The sequence below is a fragment of the Herpailurus yagouaroundi genome, unplaced genomic scaffold (genome assembly GCF_014898765.1).
Source record: "Herpailurus yagouaroundi ecotype Mexico unplaced genomic scaffold, PumYag 188, whole genome shotgun sequence".
NCBI lineage: Eukaryota > Metazoa > Chordata > Mammalia > Carnivora > Felidae > Herpailurus > Herpailurus yagouaroundi.
Genome location: NW_024412419.1, coordinates 37,776,984 through 37,793,917, shown reverse-complemented (window position 1 = coordinate 37,793,917; position 16,934 = coordinate 37,776,984). Strand labels below are relative to the sequence as shown.

Here is a 16,934-nt window from a genome sequence, read left to right as displayed (position 1 = left end):
TTTAAAGGGGCGCCTGGGTGGCGCAGTCGGTTAAGCGTCCGACTTCAGCCAGGTCACGATCTTGCGGTCCGTGAGTTCGAGCCCCGCGTCGGGCTCTGGGCTGATGGCTCAGAGCCTGGAGCCTGTTTCCGATTCTGTGTCTCCCTCTCTCTCTGCCCCTCCCCCGTTCATGCTCTGTCTCTCTCTGTCCCAAAAAAAATAAATAAACGTTGAAAAAAAAAATTAAAAAAAAAAATTTAAAAAAAAGATAAAGAAAACAATCTCATAATGAGAAGGTGGTCAATTATTAGGAGAGCATAGTAATCTTTTTATGTACAAAATAACCTCTGAAATATTTGAAGCAAAACTGGTTAGAACTACAAAAGGAAATGGATAAACCCAAAATTATAACTATGGATTTCAATGCCTCTGTCTAAATAATTGATAGAAGTAGGCAGTGCAGTAAGAATATAATCAACCAATTAAACCATGTTGACATTTATAGAATACTCCTTATAATGAGAGAATACACATTCTTTCCAAGTGCACACCAAACATTTATCAGGAAAGACCATGTTCTGGGCCATTAAAAGAATCTCAATATATTTAAAAGTATTCTAGTGATAACAGATTATGTTCTTGGGCACCAATAGACTGAAATCAGAGATCAGGCATACAAAGATTTCTGGAAAACCCCAAAATATTTGGAAACTAAGCTACACACCTAAATGACTAATGGGTCAAAGAAGAAGTCAGATGGGGTGGGGGAGAGGAAATATGGGTGATGAGCATTGAGGAGGGCACTTGTTGGGATGAGCACTGGGTGTTGTATGTAACCCAATTTGACAATAAATTATATTCATAAAAAACAAAATAAATAAATAAATAAAATTACAAAAAAAAAAAAAAAGAAAAAGTCAGAAAGGTATTTTTGAACTGGATGAAAATGAAACACAGCATATGAAATTGTTCTCAAAGGCTTTTGTTCATCATTTGAGAGAAGGTATTTTACAATTTTGGCACTAGAGTTTCATTTGTGCAAGGCTTACACCCTAAAGATTTCTGATCCTGACCTGTCCCACAGTTTGTATGAAGACTAGGGCACTGACTCAATGAGGCCAGAGGTAAGGGCAGGAAAGGGGTTCTACTGATCTAGAGCTCTGTTGGGAAGGAATAGAAACTGTGGATTTGAATTTAAAAGAAATACAATATCAATTCCAATAGTCACAGAAGATAAAAAAAAAATCTCAGAAATCAGAAATAGCACACAGAAAATTCCTTAAAGTTTAAAGATATAAATAAAGTTTGCTATGAGCAAGACAGCATAGAGAGAACCTAGTTCATAGGGCTTCAATGAGGATCTAAAAAAATAATCCATGCAAAGCACCTAATGTGGTGCCTGGAACGTGGTGTTTGGTAAATATTAACCATCTTCACGTTCATTATTTCTTTTTTTGTGTGTGTGTTCATTATTTCTTAAATTTGATGCTATGATTAGTACTTTTTTTTTTTAATTTTTTTTTTTAATGTTTATGTTTATTTTTGAGACAGAGAAAGACAGAGCATGAACGGGGGAGGGGCAGAGAGAGAGGGAGACACAGAATCGGAAGTGGGCTCCAGGCTCTGAGCCATCAGCCCAGAGCCTGACGTGGGGCTCGAACTCACGGACCGCGAGATCGTGACCTGAGCCGAAGTCGGACGCTCAACCGACTGAGCCACCCAGGCGCCCCTGATTAGTACTTTTTATATTATTATATCTTAATTTAAAATAACATGTCATAAAGTATGCTATTAATGTCTCCCTATGTAAAAGAAAATATTACCTATACACATTAAGTGTAAGTTTTGTCACTAAACAGAGGGAAAATCTTCTTTCCTATTTTCTTTTTTTTTTTTCTCTCTCCCCCCCCCCCCCTCCCCCGCCCCGGCACCCCATTTTCATTGGCTACCTCAAATAAAATTCTCCTCCAGGGACAAAGACCAAACAAAGCAAAGTTTAAACTTCTCCATCAGGCCACCCCGGGAAGGATTTGTTTAATCACATGCCATTAGGGGCAATATTTATTCTGAGCTCCAGGGATTACCTCCTTCGGTCGTGCTGGCCAGAATCCAAGGGCTCATTGCGGACCAGCCAATTTCATTCATGCAGGATACACCAATGTTGTAATTAGCCAGAGCTCGCAGTTGCTCGATTTGATACAGATGTGGTGAAGCAGAGGTGTTAAAGACCATGACTGAGCCATTACTCAGCGGATCAACTTCCTTGACCTAAAGGAAGAGAAAAAATGTGGACCAGGCGTTAGTAAGGTGAGGGGAATGTCAGACACAGGGCACTCATGTATTCGGTGCACGTGGCCCTTCCTCTCCCCTGGGGGGAAGTACCTGCTTCCTTTCGGGCCACACACTAATTTCCCCCCCAGCATTACTGTGTGTTACTCATGCCACTGGAGCGGCCACTGAGGACCCGAGGAAAATGCCTAAAATAAGTGTTTTCACTGTGGCAGGTAACAGAGCAACTAAATGATCGTGAGAATACAAAGTAAGATAAATAATATGAAATAAGAACTGAGGTGGTTCTCTGTCATTTCGACCTCTGCTCTTGCTTTGAGGTAAACTCTAGTGTGTCCTTTTTTCTTACCCCTGCTCCCATCCCAGTATAAATTCAACTCCAAACACAGACAGAGAAGGTAGATTTTCTGACATCATTTGGTGAGCAGATATAGGGAGGAGTCATTTGCACCTCACCCGCCAAACTTTTCTCCAAATCTTGTTAAAACATCTCAGCTCCTTCCTCTGAGTTCTTTTTTTTCAACCTCCCCTCCATAAGCTCTACCAATCTCTCCACATCCATGTTCTCTGTCCACACAAGCAAAAATCTAATCCTGGGCCAAACTTCTACCTTTTTTTCTTAAGCATGCCTTCTGTCTGGGAGTGCGGATAAGGGAGAGCTGCTTTTTTCATTTCGTTTTTCAAAATTTCTACAATATGTAGTACTCATAAAATTGGAAAATAGAAAATGATGTCTAAAACACAAGAATGGAGGAAAAAAGTCTTAAACCCTCCATGTATCCCTGATAATAACAGGCTGGTAGTCATTGGGTGTGGATACACAATGCCGTTATTTCAGGATACGTGTGTTGAAATTTAGGCCAAGGGGCCACAAACATTTTAGAATTCTAAATCCCCTCGTGGATACCAAGAGGGTGGTGTTGGGGCCAAGTCTCACCTCAGACTCAGACCCACAGGCTCCACTGGGTGACAAGAAAGCACCAGTTGGCCTGAGGAGCCTCCAGAGGAGAAACAAAGAGCTACGTGCTTATCTTGGTGGTGGCTGTTGGCAGAACTTACTTTTTGTTTCTACGCTTTCGAGTATGCACCTACTTCCTGGTGACCAATCCCTGAAACTGAGGTGGAGGGAACCTTTGGCTCTCCACCCCTGCCCCATTTCCGGAGCAACGTGTGGAGCATTTCCAGGCACAGGGACGCTCTTTGAGCACACACTGCTGGAAGAAGACGGGGTTTCTATATCCGTCCTTCTCAGTGGGTCCTAGGGGACAGGAGGGCACGGAATAGCAAGAAGTACGTGGGAGAGTTAAAAATAGAAATGGAGTATGCAGCCCAAAAATGGGTGAAGAAAGGAACTAACATCAGGGCCAAAGGAAGTGGGAGGGTGTGTCCTGCTAGTGCGTGGATCTGAATCGTGTCCAAAACATTCATTTGCTACCAAGTCAGAGTTTAAAATTGTAACGGACTGGGGACCTGCTACAACATTATGCTTGGTTCCTTCAAAAGTGGGAATACATTGTTAATCTGCAGCATATAAAAGGATAACTTCTAGAGCCAGTCCTGACTAACTCTGCTAGGACTGGTCAGAGAAGACAGAGGATAGCCAGTTACGTTTGAATTTGAGATAAACGACAAGGAATTAGTTGTACAGGTGTGTCACAAAATTACTCCTGTAATTTAACTTGTAAAATAACTGTGTTCTTATTTGCTAAATCTGGTAACCCTACCAGAGATGGAAAGGAGAATGGGTAAAGGGAGGTGGAGCTAGCTGGTGGGGCAAAGACAGAATAACCACATCTGGCACCCCAGGATCCAAGATGGGCAAGGAAGGCCTGCCACTTGGCAATCACTGGATGATTTTTCACTCATGCTATGGCTTCCCAAAGCCAACGCAAAAGGAGAGAAAGCAAGTGAAGCTTGTGTGTGATCATCTTCTACCTTCAGGAGTGAGCTGGTGTTTTCAGATCTTCCTACTGCCATACTCTATCTCACCTCCATCTGGAGACCTAGGTTCTCTCAAGGTGGGGGCAGTACTGGTCCTCAAAGTCTCCCTAACGGCAACCATGGGCAAGAGCCTCAGGTCTTAAACTCTTCATACAGCTCAGCAGCAGTTTTAAAAAGAGCTGGTCCATGCTTCAGTTTCATCTACATGTATAGAAGGAAACAGGCCCTGGTTGTTCCTAACAACAGAGCCCTGAAATACATGAAGCGAAAACTGATGGGATTGAAGGGGCTAACAGACAATTCAAAAACAGTAGTTGAGACCCCAATTCCTCACTTCCAATAACAGATAGAACCACACTGGGCAGAAGATCAACAAGGAAACAGAAGAAGTGAACAAAACAATAACTAGATCTACCGGACCTAGACATATAGTACACTCTACCCAACCACAGCTGAATATAACTTCCCCTCATGTGTACCTGGAGAACACTTCAGGCTAGGCCATTAAACACAAGCCTCAGTAAATTTAAAAGGATGGAAATCATTTAAGTATATCCTCCAAATGCAATGGGATAATATTGGAAACAAAGGAAGAAAATTTGAGAAATTCACAACTATGTGAAAATTAAACAATACACTCCTGAATAACCAAGAAGAGGAAGAAAAAAAAGAAATCACAAGGAAAATGACCAAAAAATTTGAGATGAATGGGGAAAAAAAAGCGCCCAAATACCAAAACCTATGGAATGCAGCTAACACAGTGCTTAGAAGGAAATATATAGTATATATAAAATCATCTAGACTTCTACTTTAAGGAACTTAAAATAAATAAATAAATAAATAAATAAATAAATAAATAAATAGCAAACAACCCAAAGCAAACAGAAGGAAGGAAAGACTCAAATTATTAAAATCAAGAATAAAAGAGGGAACACTACTACTACCCTCAGAATTAAAAAAGCTTGTAATGGAATATTATAAATAATTGTACACCAATGAATTAGAGAACCCAGAGGAAGTGGACACATTCTTAGAAACATACAAACTACTAAAACTGACTCAAGAAGAAATAGAAAATCTAGACAGATCTGTACTAAGTAAAAAGATTGAGGCAGTATTTTAAAAACTACCCACAAAGAAAAGCTTGGGATCAGATAGCTTCACGGGTGATTTCTACCAAATATTTAAAGAATTAACATCAATCTTCCACAAATTCTTCCAATAAATAGAAGAGAAGAGAACCCCTCCCAACTGATTTTATAAGGCTAGTGCCACCCTGATACCAAAACCAGAAAGAGCTAACACAAGAAAACTACAGAACAACATCTTTTTATGAATATAAACACAATTAGACAATGGTGATGGTTGCACACCTCGGTGAACATACTAAAAAAATATTATACACTTTAAATGGGAGAATATTATGGTCTGTGAAATATATGCTTAAAAAAAAAAAAAAAAGGATACCCCTGGTGAGGACTTTGTAGACACAAGAATTCCTAACACTTACCAGCCCTTGGGAGGTTTACAAATAAAGTGGGCAAGAATTAAGAAAAGCTGGAGTTGGTGGGGTGAGGGTGGAGGCTACTTTGGGGATAATAGAATGTTTTCACTTTTCAGAGAAGGAACAGCTGTTAGACAAGAGTGGGAGGCAATAAAAACACAGAAACTAGGGGCGCCTGGGTGGCGCAGTCGGTTAAGCCTCCGACTTCAGCCAAGTCACGATCTCGCGGTCCGTGAGTTCGAGCCCCGCGTCGGGCTCTGGGCTGGTGGCTCAGAGCCTGGAGCCTGTTTCCGATTCTGTGTCTCCCTCTCTCTCTGCCCCTCCCCCGTTCATGCTCTGTCTCTCTCTGTCCCAAAAATAAATAAAAACGTTGAAGAAAAAAAACAACAACACAGAAACTAATTCCATTTGGCATTAAAAACATCTGGTTGTCAACCCACAAAATTCTTTAGAATTCACTGCTTCAAGTTGAACTGGCATGAGTGGCCTATGTCAGGTTAACATGTTTTCGGCTAGTAAGACCAGACGCTTATGAAACTAAGAACAATTTCTGACCCTACTGTTTGACGAAGTACAAGGCAGAATGCATTCATGTTTTCAATGGATAATCCAAACATGTTCAACTACCTGCTCCCATAAGCAATGTCTCTTCTGAGACACAGAAGAGCAGATGGTTCTGAGCACTGCCTTTGGCAACAGAGCTTTCTGGGTTTGAATTCTGACTTTGCCACTCATGGGCTGTGAGCACTCTGTGAGCATCTGCAGTGCTGGTGTAGGTTTTTTTTTTTAATTTTTATTTATTTTTGACAGAGAAAGAGAGACAGAGCATGGGCGGGGGAGGGGCAGAGAGAGAGGGAGACACAGAATCCGAAGCAGGCTCCAGGCTCTGAGCTGTCAGCACAGAGCCTGACGCGGAGCTCGAACCCACAAACCGTGAGATCAAAGTCCAGAATGCTAACCATTACACAATGGAACCCACTCACAAACCGTGAGATCATGACCTGAGCTGAAGTCAGACACTCAACCGACTGAGCCACCCAGGTGCCCCATGGTATAGGTTTTAAGTAAGATAATGTCCGCAAAGTCTCTGGGTCATTGTGGGCACTCGGTAAACAGTGTTATTGCTACCCTTTCCATTTTAATGAAATGAACACTCAAAGCAAAGCCTACATCATGGAAAGGTACCATTTTAGGATGGCTAGGCTGTATACTTATTATGGCATTATTTTATACCAATTTTAGTTAGTGCTTAAAAATGGGTGAAGATTGGGGTGCTGGGGTGGCTCAGTTGGTGGTTGGTGAGTTCAAGCCCCGTGTCATGCTGATGGCTCAGAGCCTGGAGTCGGCTTCAGATTTTGTGTCTGCCTCTCTCTCTGCCCCTACCCCACTCATGCTCTGCCTGTGTCTCTGTCAAAAAATAAATAAAACTTTTTTTAAAAATTAAAAAAAAAAAGGGTGAAGACTTTGCGAGACCTGTAGTGCCCAGGCTGTCCAGGGACCCATGGGCCAAGGTGCTATACCTGACAGCAAAAATGACCCATCTCATGCTTGTATGTCCTTCATGGCCACTAGCCCAGGAGGAGCCAGGCTGACAAGTACCTGACTTTCCAAACTCCTGGTCACAAGCCAGTCCTAATTTAGGGATGTGTTTTTGTACCTTAAAAATTAATTCTCCTGCAGACTTGAAGCTGTATTACAAAGCTGTAATCATCAAGACAGTATGTTACTGGCACAAAAAACAAACACTCAGATCAATGGAACAAAATAGAGAACCCAGAAGTGGACCTACAAATGTATGGCCAACTAATCTTTGACAAAGCAGGAAAGAATATCCAATGATATAAAGACAGTCTCTTCAGCAAGTGGTGCTGGGAAAAGTGGACAGCGACATGCAGAAAAATGAACCAGGACCACTTTCTTACACCAGGTTCTTTGACCTCAGCCACAGCAACTTCTTACTCAACACGTCTCCAGAGGCAAGGGAAACAAACGCAAAAATGAACTACTGGGACCTCATCAAAATAAAAAGCTTCTGCACAGCGAAGGAAACAATCGACAAAACTAAAAGGCAACCGACGGAATGGGAGAAGATATTTGCAAACGACATATCAGATAGAGGGTTAGTATCCAAAATCTATAAAGAACTTATCAAACGCAACACCCAAAAACAAATAATCCGGTGAAGAAATGGGCAAAAAGACATGACTAGACACTTCTCCAGAGAAGACATCCAGGTGGCCTACCGACATATGAAAAAATGCTCAACTTCACTCATCACCAGGAAAATACAAATCAAAACCACAAAGAGATACCACCTCACACCTGTCAGAATGGCTAACATTAACAACTCGGGCAACAACAGATGTTGGCGAGGATGCGGACAAAGAGGATCTCTTTTGCACTGCTGGCGGGAATGCAAACTGGTCCAGCCACTCTGGAAAACAGTATGGAAGTTCCTCAAAAAATTAAAAATAGAACTACCCTATGACCCAGCAATTGCACTACCAGGTATTTGTCCAAGGGATACAGGTATGCTGTTTCAAAGGGGCATACGTACCCAATGTTTATAGCAGTGCTATCGACAATAGCCAAAGTATGGAAAGAGTCCAAATGTCCATTGACGAATGAATGGATAAAGAAGAGGTGGTATGTGTATGTATGTGTATATATATATATATATATATATACACACACACACACATATATATGTATGTGTTTGTTTTTCTCTAATTTCGCTTAGCATTATACCCCCTAGTTCCATCCACGTAGTTGTATACACACACACACACACACATACACAATGGAGTGTGTGTATATATATATATATATATATATATATATATACACACACACACACATATATGTATATATACATACAAACGTATATATATACATACATATATACACACACAATGTGTATATATATACATATATATGTATATATATACACATACATATATATGTGTATATATACACATATACACATATATATACACATATACACATATATACATATATATGTATGTGTATATATACATATATGTATGTGTATATATACATATATATGTATGTGTATATATATACATATATGTATGTATATATATACACATTGTGTGTGTATGTATGTATGTATGTATATATATACGTTTGTATGTATATACACATATGTTTGTATATATATATATATACATATATATGTGTATATATATATGTGTATATATATATATATGTATATATATATACTCCATTGTGTGTGTGTGTGTGTGTGTGTGTGTGTGTGTGTGTGTGTGTATACAACTACGTGGATGGAACTAGGGGGTATAATGCTAAGCGAAATTAAAGAAAAACAAAAATCGTATGACTTCACTCATATGAGGACTTTAAGATACAAAACAGATGAACATAAGGGAAGGGAAACAAAAATAATATAAAAACAAAATATAAGAGACCCTTAAATATGGAGAACAAACAGGGTTACTGGAGGGGTTGTGGGAGGGGGGATGGGCTAAATGGGGAAGGGCATTAAGGAATCTACTCCTGAAATCATTGTTGCACTCTATGTTAACTAACTTGGATGTAAATTTAAAAAATTAATTGAAAAAAATTAATTCTCTTGGTCTCACGACATTCTATCCTGGAAACCTGCTTCCCTTCTGGATGGGCCCTGGACTTTGAGCAGAAAGGAAACAGCATCCCGGGGCAGAGCACCATAAAGTGGGGCATGTACGGTGGACGTTGAGTGGGAAGGAGGTCAATGGACCCTGGACAGAGGTGCTGAAGGCCTCAGCATCCATCCTCAGGAGGAAGAAGAATCAGGTAGACCCTCAGAGCACCAAATGGCCACTTCCCTCTTCATCCTGGAGGTTTACCTGAATGCTGCAATTCCTGAATGGGGAGTATCCATCAAAACCCGGGACCCAGGAGATCAGCACGCTGTGTGCTGTGCTGTTGTAGACACTGACTTCAGTTGGTGGGGAGGGAGTTGCTACGTAAAAACAAAGACACACAAACAAACACAATTATAAACCACGGGCGGCCACAGCTACCAAACAAACACATTAATACCAAACCTGTTTCCGTTTCTTAAGATTAGGAAAATTAAACCCAAGTTTTATTTATTTATTTTTTTTCAACGTTTATTTATTTTTGGGACAGAGAGAGACAGAGCATGAACAGGGGAGGGGCAGAGAGAGGGGGAGACACAGAATCGGAAACAGGCTCCAGGCTCTGAGCCATCAGCCCAGAGCCCGACGCGGGGCTCGAACTCACGGACCGCGAGATCGTGACCTGGCTGAAGTCGGATGCTTAACCGACTGCGCCACCCAGGCGCCCCAAACCCAAGTTTTAAAAAGAAGCCAGGTTATGCCTGAGAGTAATACTATGAGCTTACAGACAGGGCTTCCCTTGATAGCACAGTTCTGCCTGGGCCAGTGGAGTGGAGCAGAGACCTGCTTTCCCATCCACTGATGACGTGAGAACTTAGCTGGGGAAGGATGTCAAGACATCTATTTCCTTCACTGAGCTGGTGTTCACTGTTCTACTGTACGCGGGCACGTCCCTGGGTGCTAGTGTTCTACATGGGATCAAATGCTTATGCAGTTCTGGGTTGAGGAGGGGAGACCCACATTACCTGAGATCGAGAGAGCCCCAAGCCGAGGAGAGAGAGTGTTATGGTATCATGAGTGTGCGTGTGTGGCTGAGTGGGGAGAAGCTTTCTAGTTGGGGAGAGTCAGTTCAGGCAAAAGGGCCAACTGCATCTCCTGGGAGTGGAGGCAGGTAATACCACAGGTGTGCAACGATCCTGGCCAAATGGGGGACATGGATAGGCCCTTTAATTAGAATCTAGGAAGGACCGGGGGCGCCTGGGTGGCTCAGTCGGTTAAGCATCTGACTTCAGCTCAGGTCACGATGTCATGGTTTGTGGGTTTGAGCCCCACATCGGGATCCGTGCTGACAGCATAAAGTCTGCTTCCGATCCTCTGTTCCTCTCTCTCTGCCCTTCCCCTGCTCTCTCAAAAATAAACTTAGAAAAAAAAACCACAACAACACAGAATCTAAGGAAGATCTGAAGTCTGGGGAATCTTATTTTATGCTAAATTTAATTCTTAATTAGTAGTGATGATCACATTTATAAGCAAAAATGAGGACTGTTTTTTTTGAGTGCTTACTATGGTCTGGCATAGTAAATTATGTACCTAGTAGTTATGTACATCGTAGTTATGGACTTTGCTTCATCTATTCGTTGCTAGAACCCTATCAGACAGGTAGTCTTCCAATCCTCATTGATGGATGAGGAAACTGAGGATCAGAGAAGTTAAAAATTCACCAAAGATCACAAGGCTCATAAGCAGTACAACGGGGACTGGAACTCAGGTCTGTCTGACCCCAGAGCTGTCAGGTCTGTCTGTCTCTCAGCAGAACACTGGAGGCTGGTTGCATGAGGCAGTAAGCTCATTACTGTGGGCACCAGCAGGCACTGGGGAGTCTGGTTACCACCTAGCCGGCTCTATGGCCCAGGCCACAGTTTAAATGCCTTTTCTAAACTCTGTTCCTTTTTCTATTAATGAAGACAGTAATAGCACTGCTCCATGGGGCTGTGGTGAGGACCGAATAAGGTAACACAGGGATGAGGGTTGGGGAACGTGTGGGAGACATAAAGGCAAAGACAGGGTGGGCAGGAGATGGGGGAAGGAGAGCTGAGACCATGTAAAGTGCACTGGGTACCATATTCAGGAGCTTCTGTTTACTAATAGACACACAGCTTGGTGAACGGGAAAGAATTGGCACTTTGACTCACTTCCCTGAATAGATTATTTGTAGAATTACCCTCAAATGTCTGCCTTTCCGATCATCATTGGGCCATGTGTATTATAGTTAATAATAGATTATAAGAAGGGAGGCTTGGTTGCTTTGGCATAAGTTTTTTAAAAAATGAAAGCCCAAAGCATAAGTTTGAGAAATGGGATTGATTTAAAAAAAAAAAAAAAAAAAAAAAGCTGACATGCTATGTGAAGCATAAAATGTCAAAAACTGTCACTCGTTTTATATAAATTTTTACATTATAAGGTGTTTGTACTTTATGAAAATGTCTTTATAACTTCACACCTACTCATGAATTCCTGAAATTCCCAACATTTCTTTTGAAAATTGTAATAATGAGACTTGAAATGAGGAAGGAAGTTGTACAGTTCCTCCGGGAGTAAGTTTCAGTTTGCTCTTTTTTTTTTTTCTTTGTTTTATTCCAATGAACTTTCAGAAAATGCTCCCTCATCACCTTCATCTAGTTGTTTGCCAAAATGAAAGTATAACTTCTTTTGCAATTTTGAGTCCCCCACTGTATATTACCTTTTAACTCATTATTAAACACATTCTGCTTTTTCCTTGTGTTGTTTCCCCAAGATTAAGACCAAAAGGAATATGAACTCAATATTTGCTTCCCGTTATTTAAATGAAGAACAAATAAACATAAAATTTGCTTGAGTTTCTATGGGAGAAGGTAAGAAATATGATTTGAAAAAGGCATAAAATGACAGTATTGACTTTCAGGTTCCAGGTTTTGATAACCTTGATCCCATGGAGAGAGGAGGATGAGGCAGACGATTGGATTGTAATATCTCCACTAGCACAGGGGTCTTCAAACACAACTCTTTCGTTATGTTATATCCCAGCTCAGGGGGAGGGAGAGCGACAAGAAGATTAGGAGGAAGAGGCACAGGGGCTCTGGGCTCTCCCCTGCTTCTGCCCCTCTCAGGGCAGCAGCCGGGGGAGACTTGCTTCAGCCCCAGCTGCCCTGGAAGGACAGAGCCCATTCCTTCAATCAATGCCCTAAGCCACCCTCCCCACCCCTGCAGGCTCTTCAAGGGGCAATGGGGACTGGTTCAAAGTGGCAGAGGGAAAGATGAAAAAAGGAGCTAAGAAAATCAAGGGTAGACATCACAACCTAGTTTCTTCTCAGACTAAGCAAAACTATATGAACTCATGTTTATCAAAGATGTAAGCACCAGGCGCTGTTATGAAAGCTTTTACTTGCATTGTCTTATATAAGCCTCAGAAACAGGTAGATTCTGTAATTATCCTGATTTTATACTGAAGCCAGAGAGGTTAAGTGACTTGTCCAAGGTCACAAAGGAAGTCAGTGGGGAAGCCAGGGCTCAAACCCAGGCAGCTGGCTGCAGAGCTCAGGGGCTTGGGGGACATGGCCCTGGTGCTTACCTTTGATGTTGATCTGCACACCCTTGGACACGGTCAGCCCTTTGTCATTGTGGGCCTCACAACTGAAGACAGCCATCTCGGTCAGACCTGGAATGGAAGGGGACTCATGAGACCAGTCACCGAGAAACAGGCTGTGGTTCACCAGAACCCTACGGTTGTCTTAGCAATCTTTTACTTTTTGGTTCATTGCTTCAAGTCATAAATGCCAAGTTAATTTGAAAAGTATGCTGGTGGTTGAAAAACAAACCTGGGATTAAACCCTAGCTACCAGGAGCAAGCCACCCGTGGGGCTACAAGGCAGCTGTCTTCATTTGTGTCCTTTATCTTTACCTGATGGTGGGATGTTAGGTAACAAAGCAGTAACATTTAGATTTTTAAATTTCTGCCAGGAGGTATGGGTATTGCTGGCCCCAATATCAAAAAGAATGTTTTTTGAGGCTCGCCTGGTCACTCCCCAGCTGGTTAGCCACACAGTACAGACTAATCACACACTGATGACATTTCAGAATACCAAACACAGCAGGAGAAAAGTCACAGTGCTTAAAAATTTCAGACGATCTGTTGTAATGAATCCTTTTTTAATGGTAAATATCGGTCAGTTCATGCAGAATTATTATATAAACATAAGACACTATTATTACTTGCAGGGAAGACACTAGGGCTGAATGAAGAAATATTCTATCAGTTCAGAGGTTTGAAGACATCTTAGAAATGAAAAAATTAGTCTGTTTATTAGTTTTAAATAGAAAGGAAGAGAGGCAACCCAGATCTTGGTTTCTAATATGATATGCCAACAAAAGGAACCGGAGATCCTTGGAAAAATGGCTAATTCTCAGATTGGAGCAGGAAACCTGTAAGATGAGCCTGGAACGGAATATAATACAAACACCATGCAACACACACACACACACATACACACACACACACACACACACACAGCTATTTTCCTGGAACAATTTGAACAAGAAAATAAAGGAAGTAGCATTGGACTGTAACCCAAAGTATAAAACAAATATCCACCAGTCTACACTGCTATAAATAAATGATTAAATAAATGGGGAAGAACAGGCAAATCTCCCATGCACAAGGGTTCCAAATTAATTTATGTGGATACTCTGCCCTCAGCGGGGAAGACCGTAACTCCCAACCCCTTAAGTGTGGGATGCATATAATGACTTCCTTCCAAAGAGGACAGTATGAAAAGGAAATAAAAGCAAAACTTTATTTAATTTATTTATTTTTTAAACTTTAGAGTGGAGAAAATGATAAACACTCCCTTGGCCACGTGACCAAGGTTAACACCACTAAGTCATGTTGACAGAATGTACCCTCGATATGATGTAATGAAAATGGCACTTCCCCTCTGCAATCTTCCTCCCAAACACCTACCACCCAAGTCTAATCAGGAGGAAAATATCAGACAGTTCAAACTGTGGAACATTCTACAAAAAACCCGACTTGTATTCCTCAAAACTATCAATGCCATTAAAGACAGAGAAAGTTTGAGAAACTGTCACAACCAAGGGGAGCCTAAAGAGACAAGACAACCAAATCCTGGATGAAACCATGGAACAATACAAGGGTATTAGGTAAAAACTAAGGGAATCTGAATAATGTATGGACATGAGTTAATAAAATATATCAATATTGGTTCATTAACTGTAATGAATATATCACACTAACATAAGACGTTAACAATAGGAGAACTTGGAATGGGGTTGATGGGAAAACTGTACTATCTCCATGATTTCTAAAATCTAAACTATTCTAAAATTTAAAAACAGGTTTGTTTGCTTTTCCTTTTTATTTTTTTTATTTATTTATTTTTTTAAATTTTTTTTCCAACGTTTATTTATTTTTGGGACAGAGAGAGACAGAGCATGAACGGGGGAGGGGCAGAGAGAGAGGGAGACACAGAATCGGAAACAGGCTCCAGGCTCTGAGCCATCAGCCCAGAGCCTGACGCGGGGCTCGAACTCACGGACCGCGAGATCGTGACCTGGCTGAAGTCGGACGCTTAACCGACTGCGCCACCCAGGCGCCCCCACTTCAGGTATTTTAATTTTCTGAGGTAAGGAATATTGCCTTCAGACTGGAGGAAAATCCTCTTAGATTCCCTCGACAATTCCAAGAGCTAAGAAACTAAAATCCCAGGTCGGAGCCATCGCTCTTCACATTTTTGGTCACTCCCTTTTGGCTGATGGATGAAACTGCTAATAGTTTGTGTGATCGTTTAAGAAATATTTATTTCACTGAAGAGGAATATTTACCTCAAACCCATTAGCCACATCTATAAAAGGACACCCTTGGATACCCTGCCTTAGGGGTCGTTAGATATTTTGCTTGTATTCCTCTCAATTAATTTTGAAAAATACATGCAGCCTCTCATATATTTTGAGGTTTGCATCTTCAATTTTTTATAATTTAAACAGCTGCAAAGAATATAATTTCAGGTACTCAGACATTTTAAAGTAAAATTCCTTTGGGGCGCCTGGGTGGCGCAGTCGGTTAAGCGTCCGACTTCAGCCAGGTCACGATCTCGCGGTCCGTGAGTTCGAGCCCCGCGTCGGGCTCTGGGCTGATGGCTCGGAGCCTGGAGCCTGTTTCCGATTCTGTGTCTCCCTCTCTCTCTGCCCCTCCCCCGTTCATGCTCTGTCTCTCTCTGTCCCAAAAATAAATAAATGTTGAAAAAAAAATTTTTAATAAAATAAATAAAATAAATAAAGTAAAATTCCTTTGAAGGCACCTATGTAGCATACTCAAGACTGGGATGGGAAAACTGAAATAATTTTCGTCCAGCTGCCAGAAGTTTTCCATCATGCTTTTCTACTTCCCCTGCAGAATTTTACCCTAATGGCATAAGTGTGTGGGTTTGGAAGCACTTCTTGGCAACAAAAATACACATGCACACTGAGATATAGATTGATGATCCTGACCATTATTATTAGGGCACAACTCATCAAGACAATATATATAATTCTTAAATGTAAGCAGTAAAATTTTACTGGAGGGGCAACTCCTTTGCTGAACAAAATTTGGAATTGTCTATGTAATGATCTGGAAATTTCTTAACATTATAGTGCCAAAACACTATAGCAGCCACTGTCAAAGTGTGGTCTAGAAACTCCTGGGCATCCCAGAGGTTCTTTAAGGAGCTCTTAAGATGAAAACTATTTTTATAATAATAATAACAACAACAATACTAATAATAATGGTAAGATGTTATTTGCCCTTTCCACTTTCATTCTCTCAGAAATGCATGATGGAATTTTCCAGAAGCTGTATGTTGTGTGATGATGCCATTAGCTCTCTCAGCTAATGGAGTATGGGCTTGTTTATTTTTGTGCTTTAAAAGTTTTGTTTTAATTTCTCATTCAGTACTTATCAATAGATAGAACTCACATAAACGAAACCTCTTTGGTTCTCAATAATTTCTAAGGCTGTCAAGGGATCTTGAGACCAAAGCATTTGAGAATTGATACCCCGTAGTGACTCCAGATAAGTCAGGGAGAGGTCTTTCTTCTTTTGCAAAATGAGGGAGAGATGACTGGGAAGCAAGAGTTGGAAAAGAAGCATTGACATAGCATTGGGACTTTGGGTACTCTTGTCAGGCATTGATTTTACAAAAGAAGATAGACATGTTCCAGATGAGGATCGAGACCTTATCCTTCTAAGCCACTGCATGTTGTCCGTACAGGCAACCATTATTTCACAGTCCGGCCTGTGACGCTTTGGTCTTCATGCTGAAGCATCACCTTTAACCTTCCAAGTCATAAGCTCTCAAGTAAGACGCCCATTTCACAGGCTCCATGAACACGCAAAACTTGGCTTATATTTAGAAAAATCTGCCTTGGCTCAATCAGAAAATACAGAGAGCTGCCGTGCAATTTATATTTTTAATACAGTTGAGCTAAACACAGTTATTTGACTTCAATTACTCTTGTCAAAATGCTTGGGAAACACTTGAGTACAAAATACAGATCACATTCCAAACTGGTCAGAAGGTCCT

At 41.2% G+C, this 16,934-nt stretch overlaps 1 protein-coding gene across 3 annotated transcripts in view; it reads right to left on the bottom strand.

Annotated features, from left to right (window-relative positions):
• MERTK (MER proto-oncogene, tyrosine kinase) overlaps nt 1-16,934 on the bottom strand; it is a 148,558-nt gene that overhangs the window by 55,937 nt on the left and 75,687 nt on the right. For all 3 annotated transcript variants that reach the window (XM_040496731.1, XM_040496733.1, XM_040496730.1), the window contains exons 5-7: nt 12,926-13,012; nt 9,583-9,698; nt 2,064-2,247 (exon numbers count right to left, since the gene is read on the bottom strand). In XM_040496731.1, the coding sequence (XP_040352665.1) occupies nt 2,064-2,247; nt 9,583-9,698; nt 12,926-13,012 (387 nt within the window). The remainder of the gene's footprint in view (nt 1-2,063; nt 2,248-9,582; nt 9,699-12,925; nt 13,013-16,934) is intronic.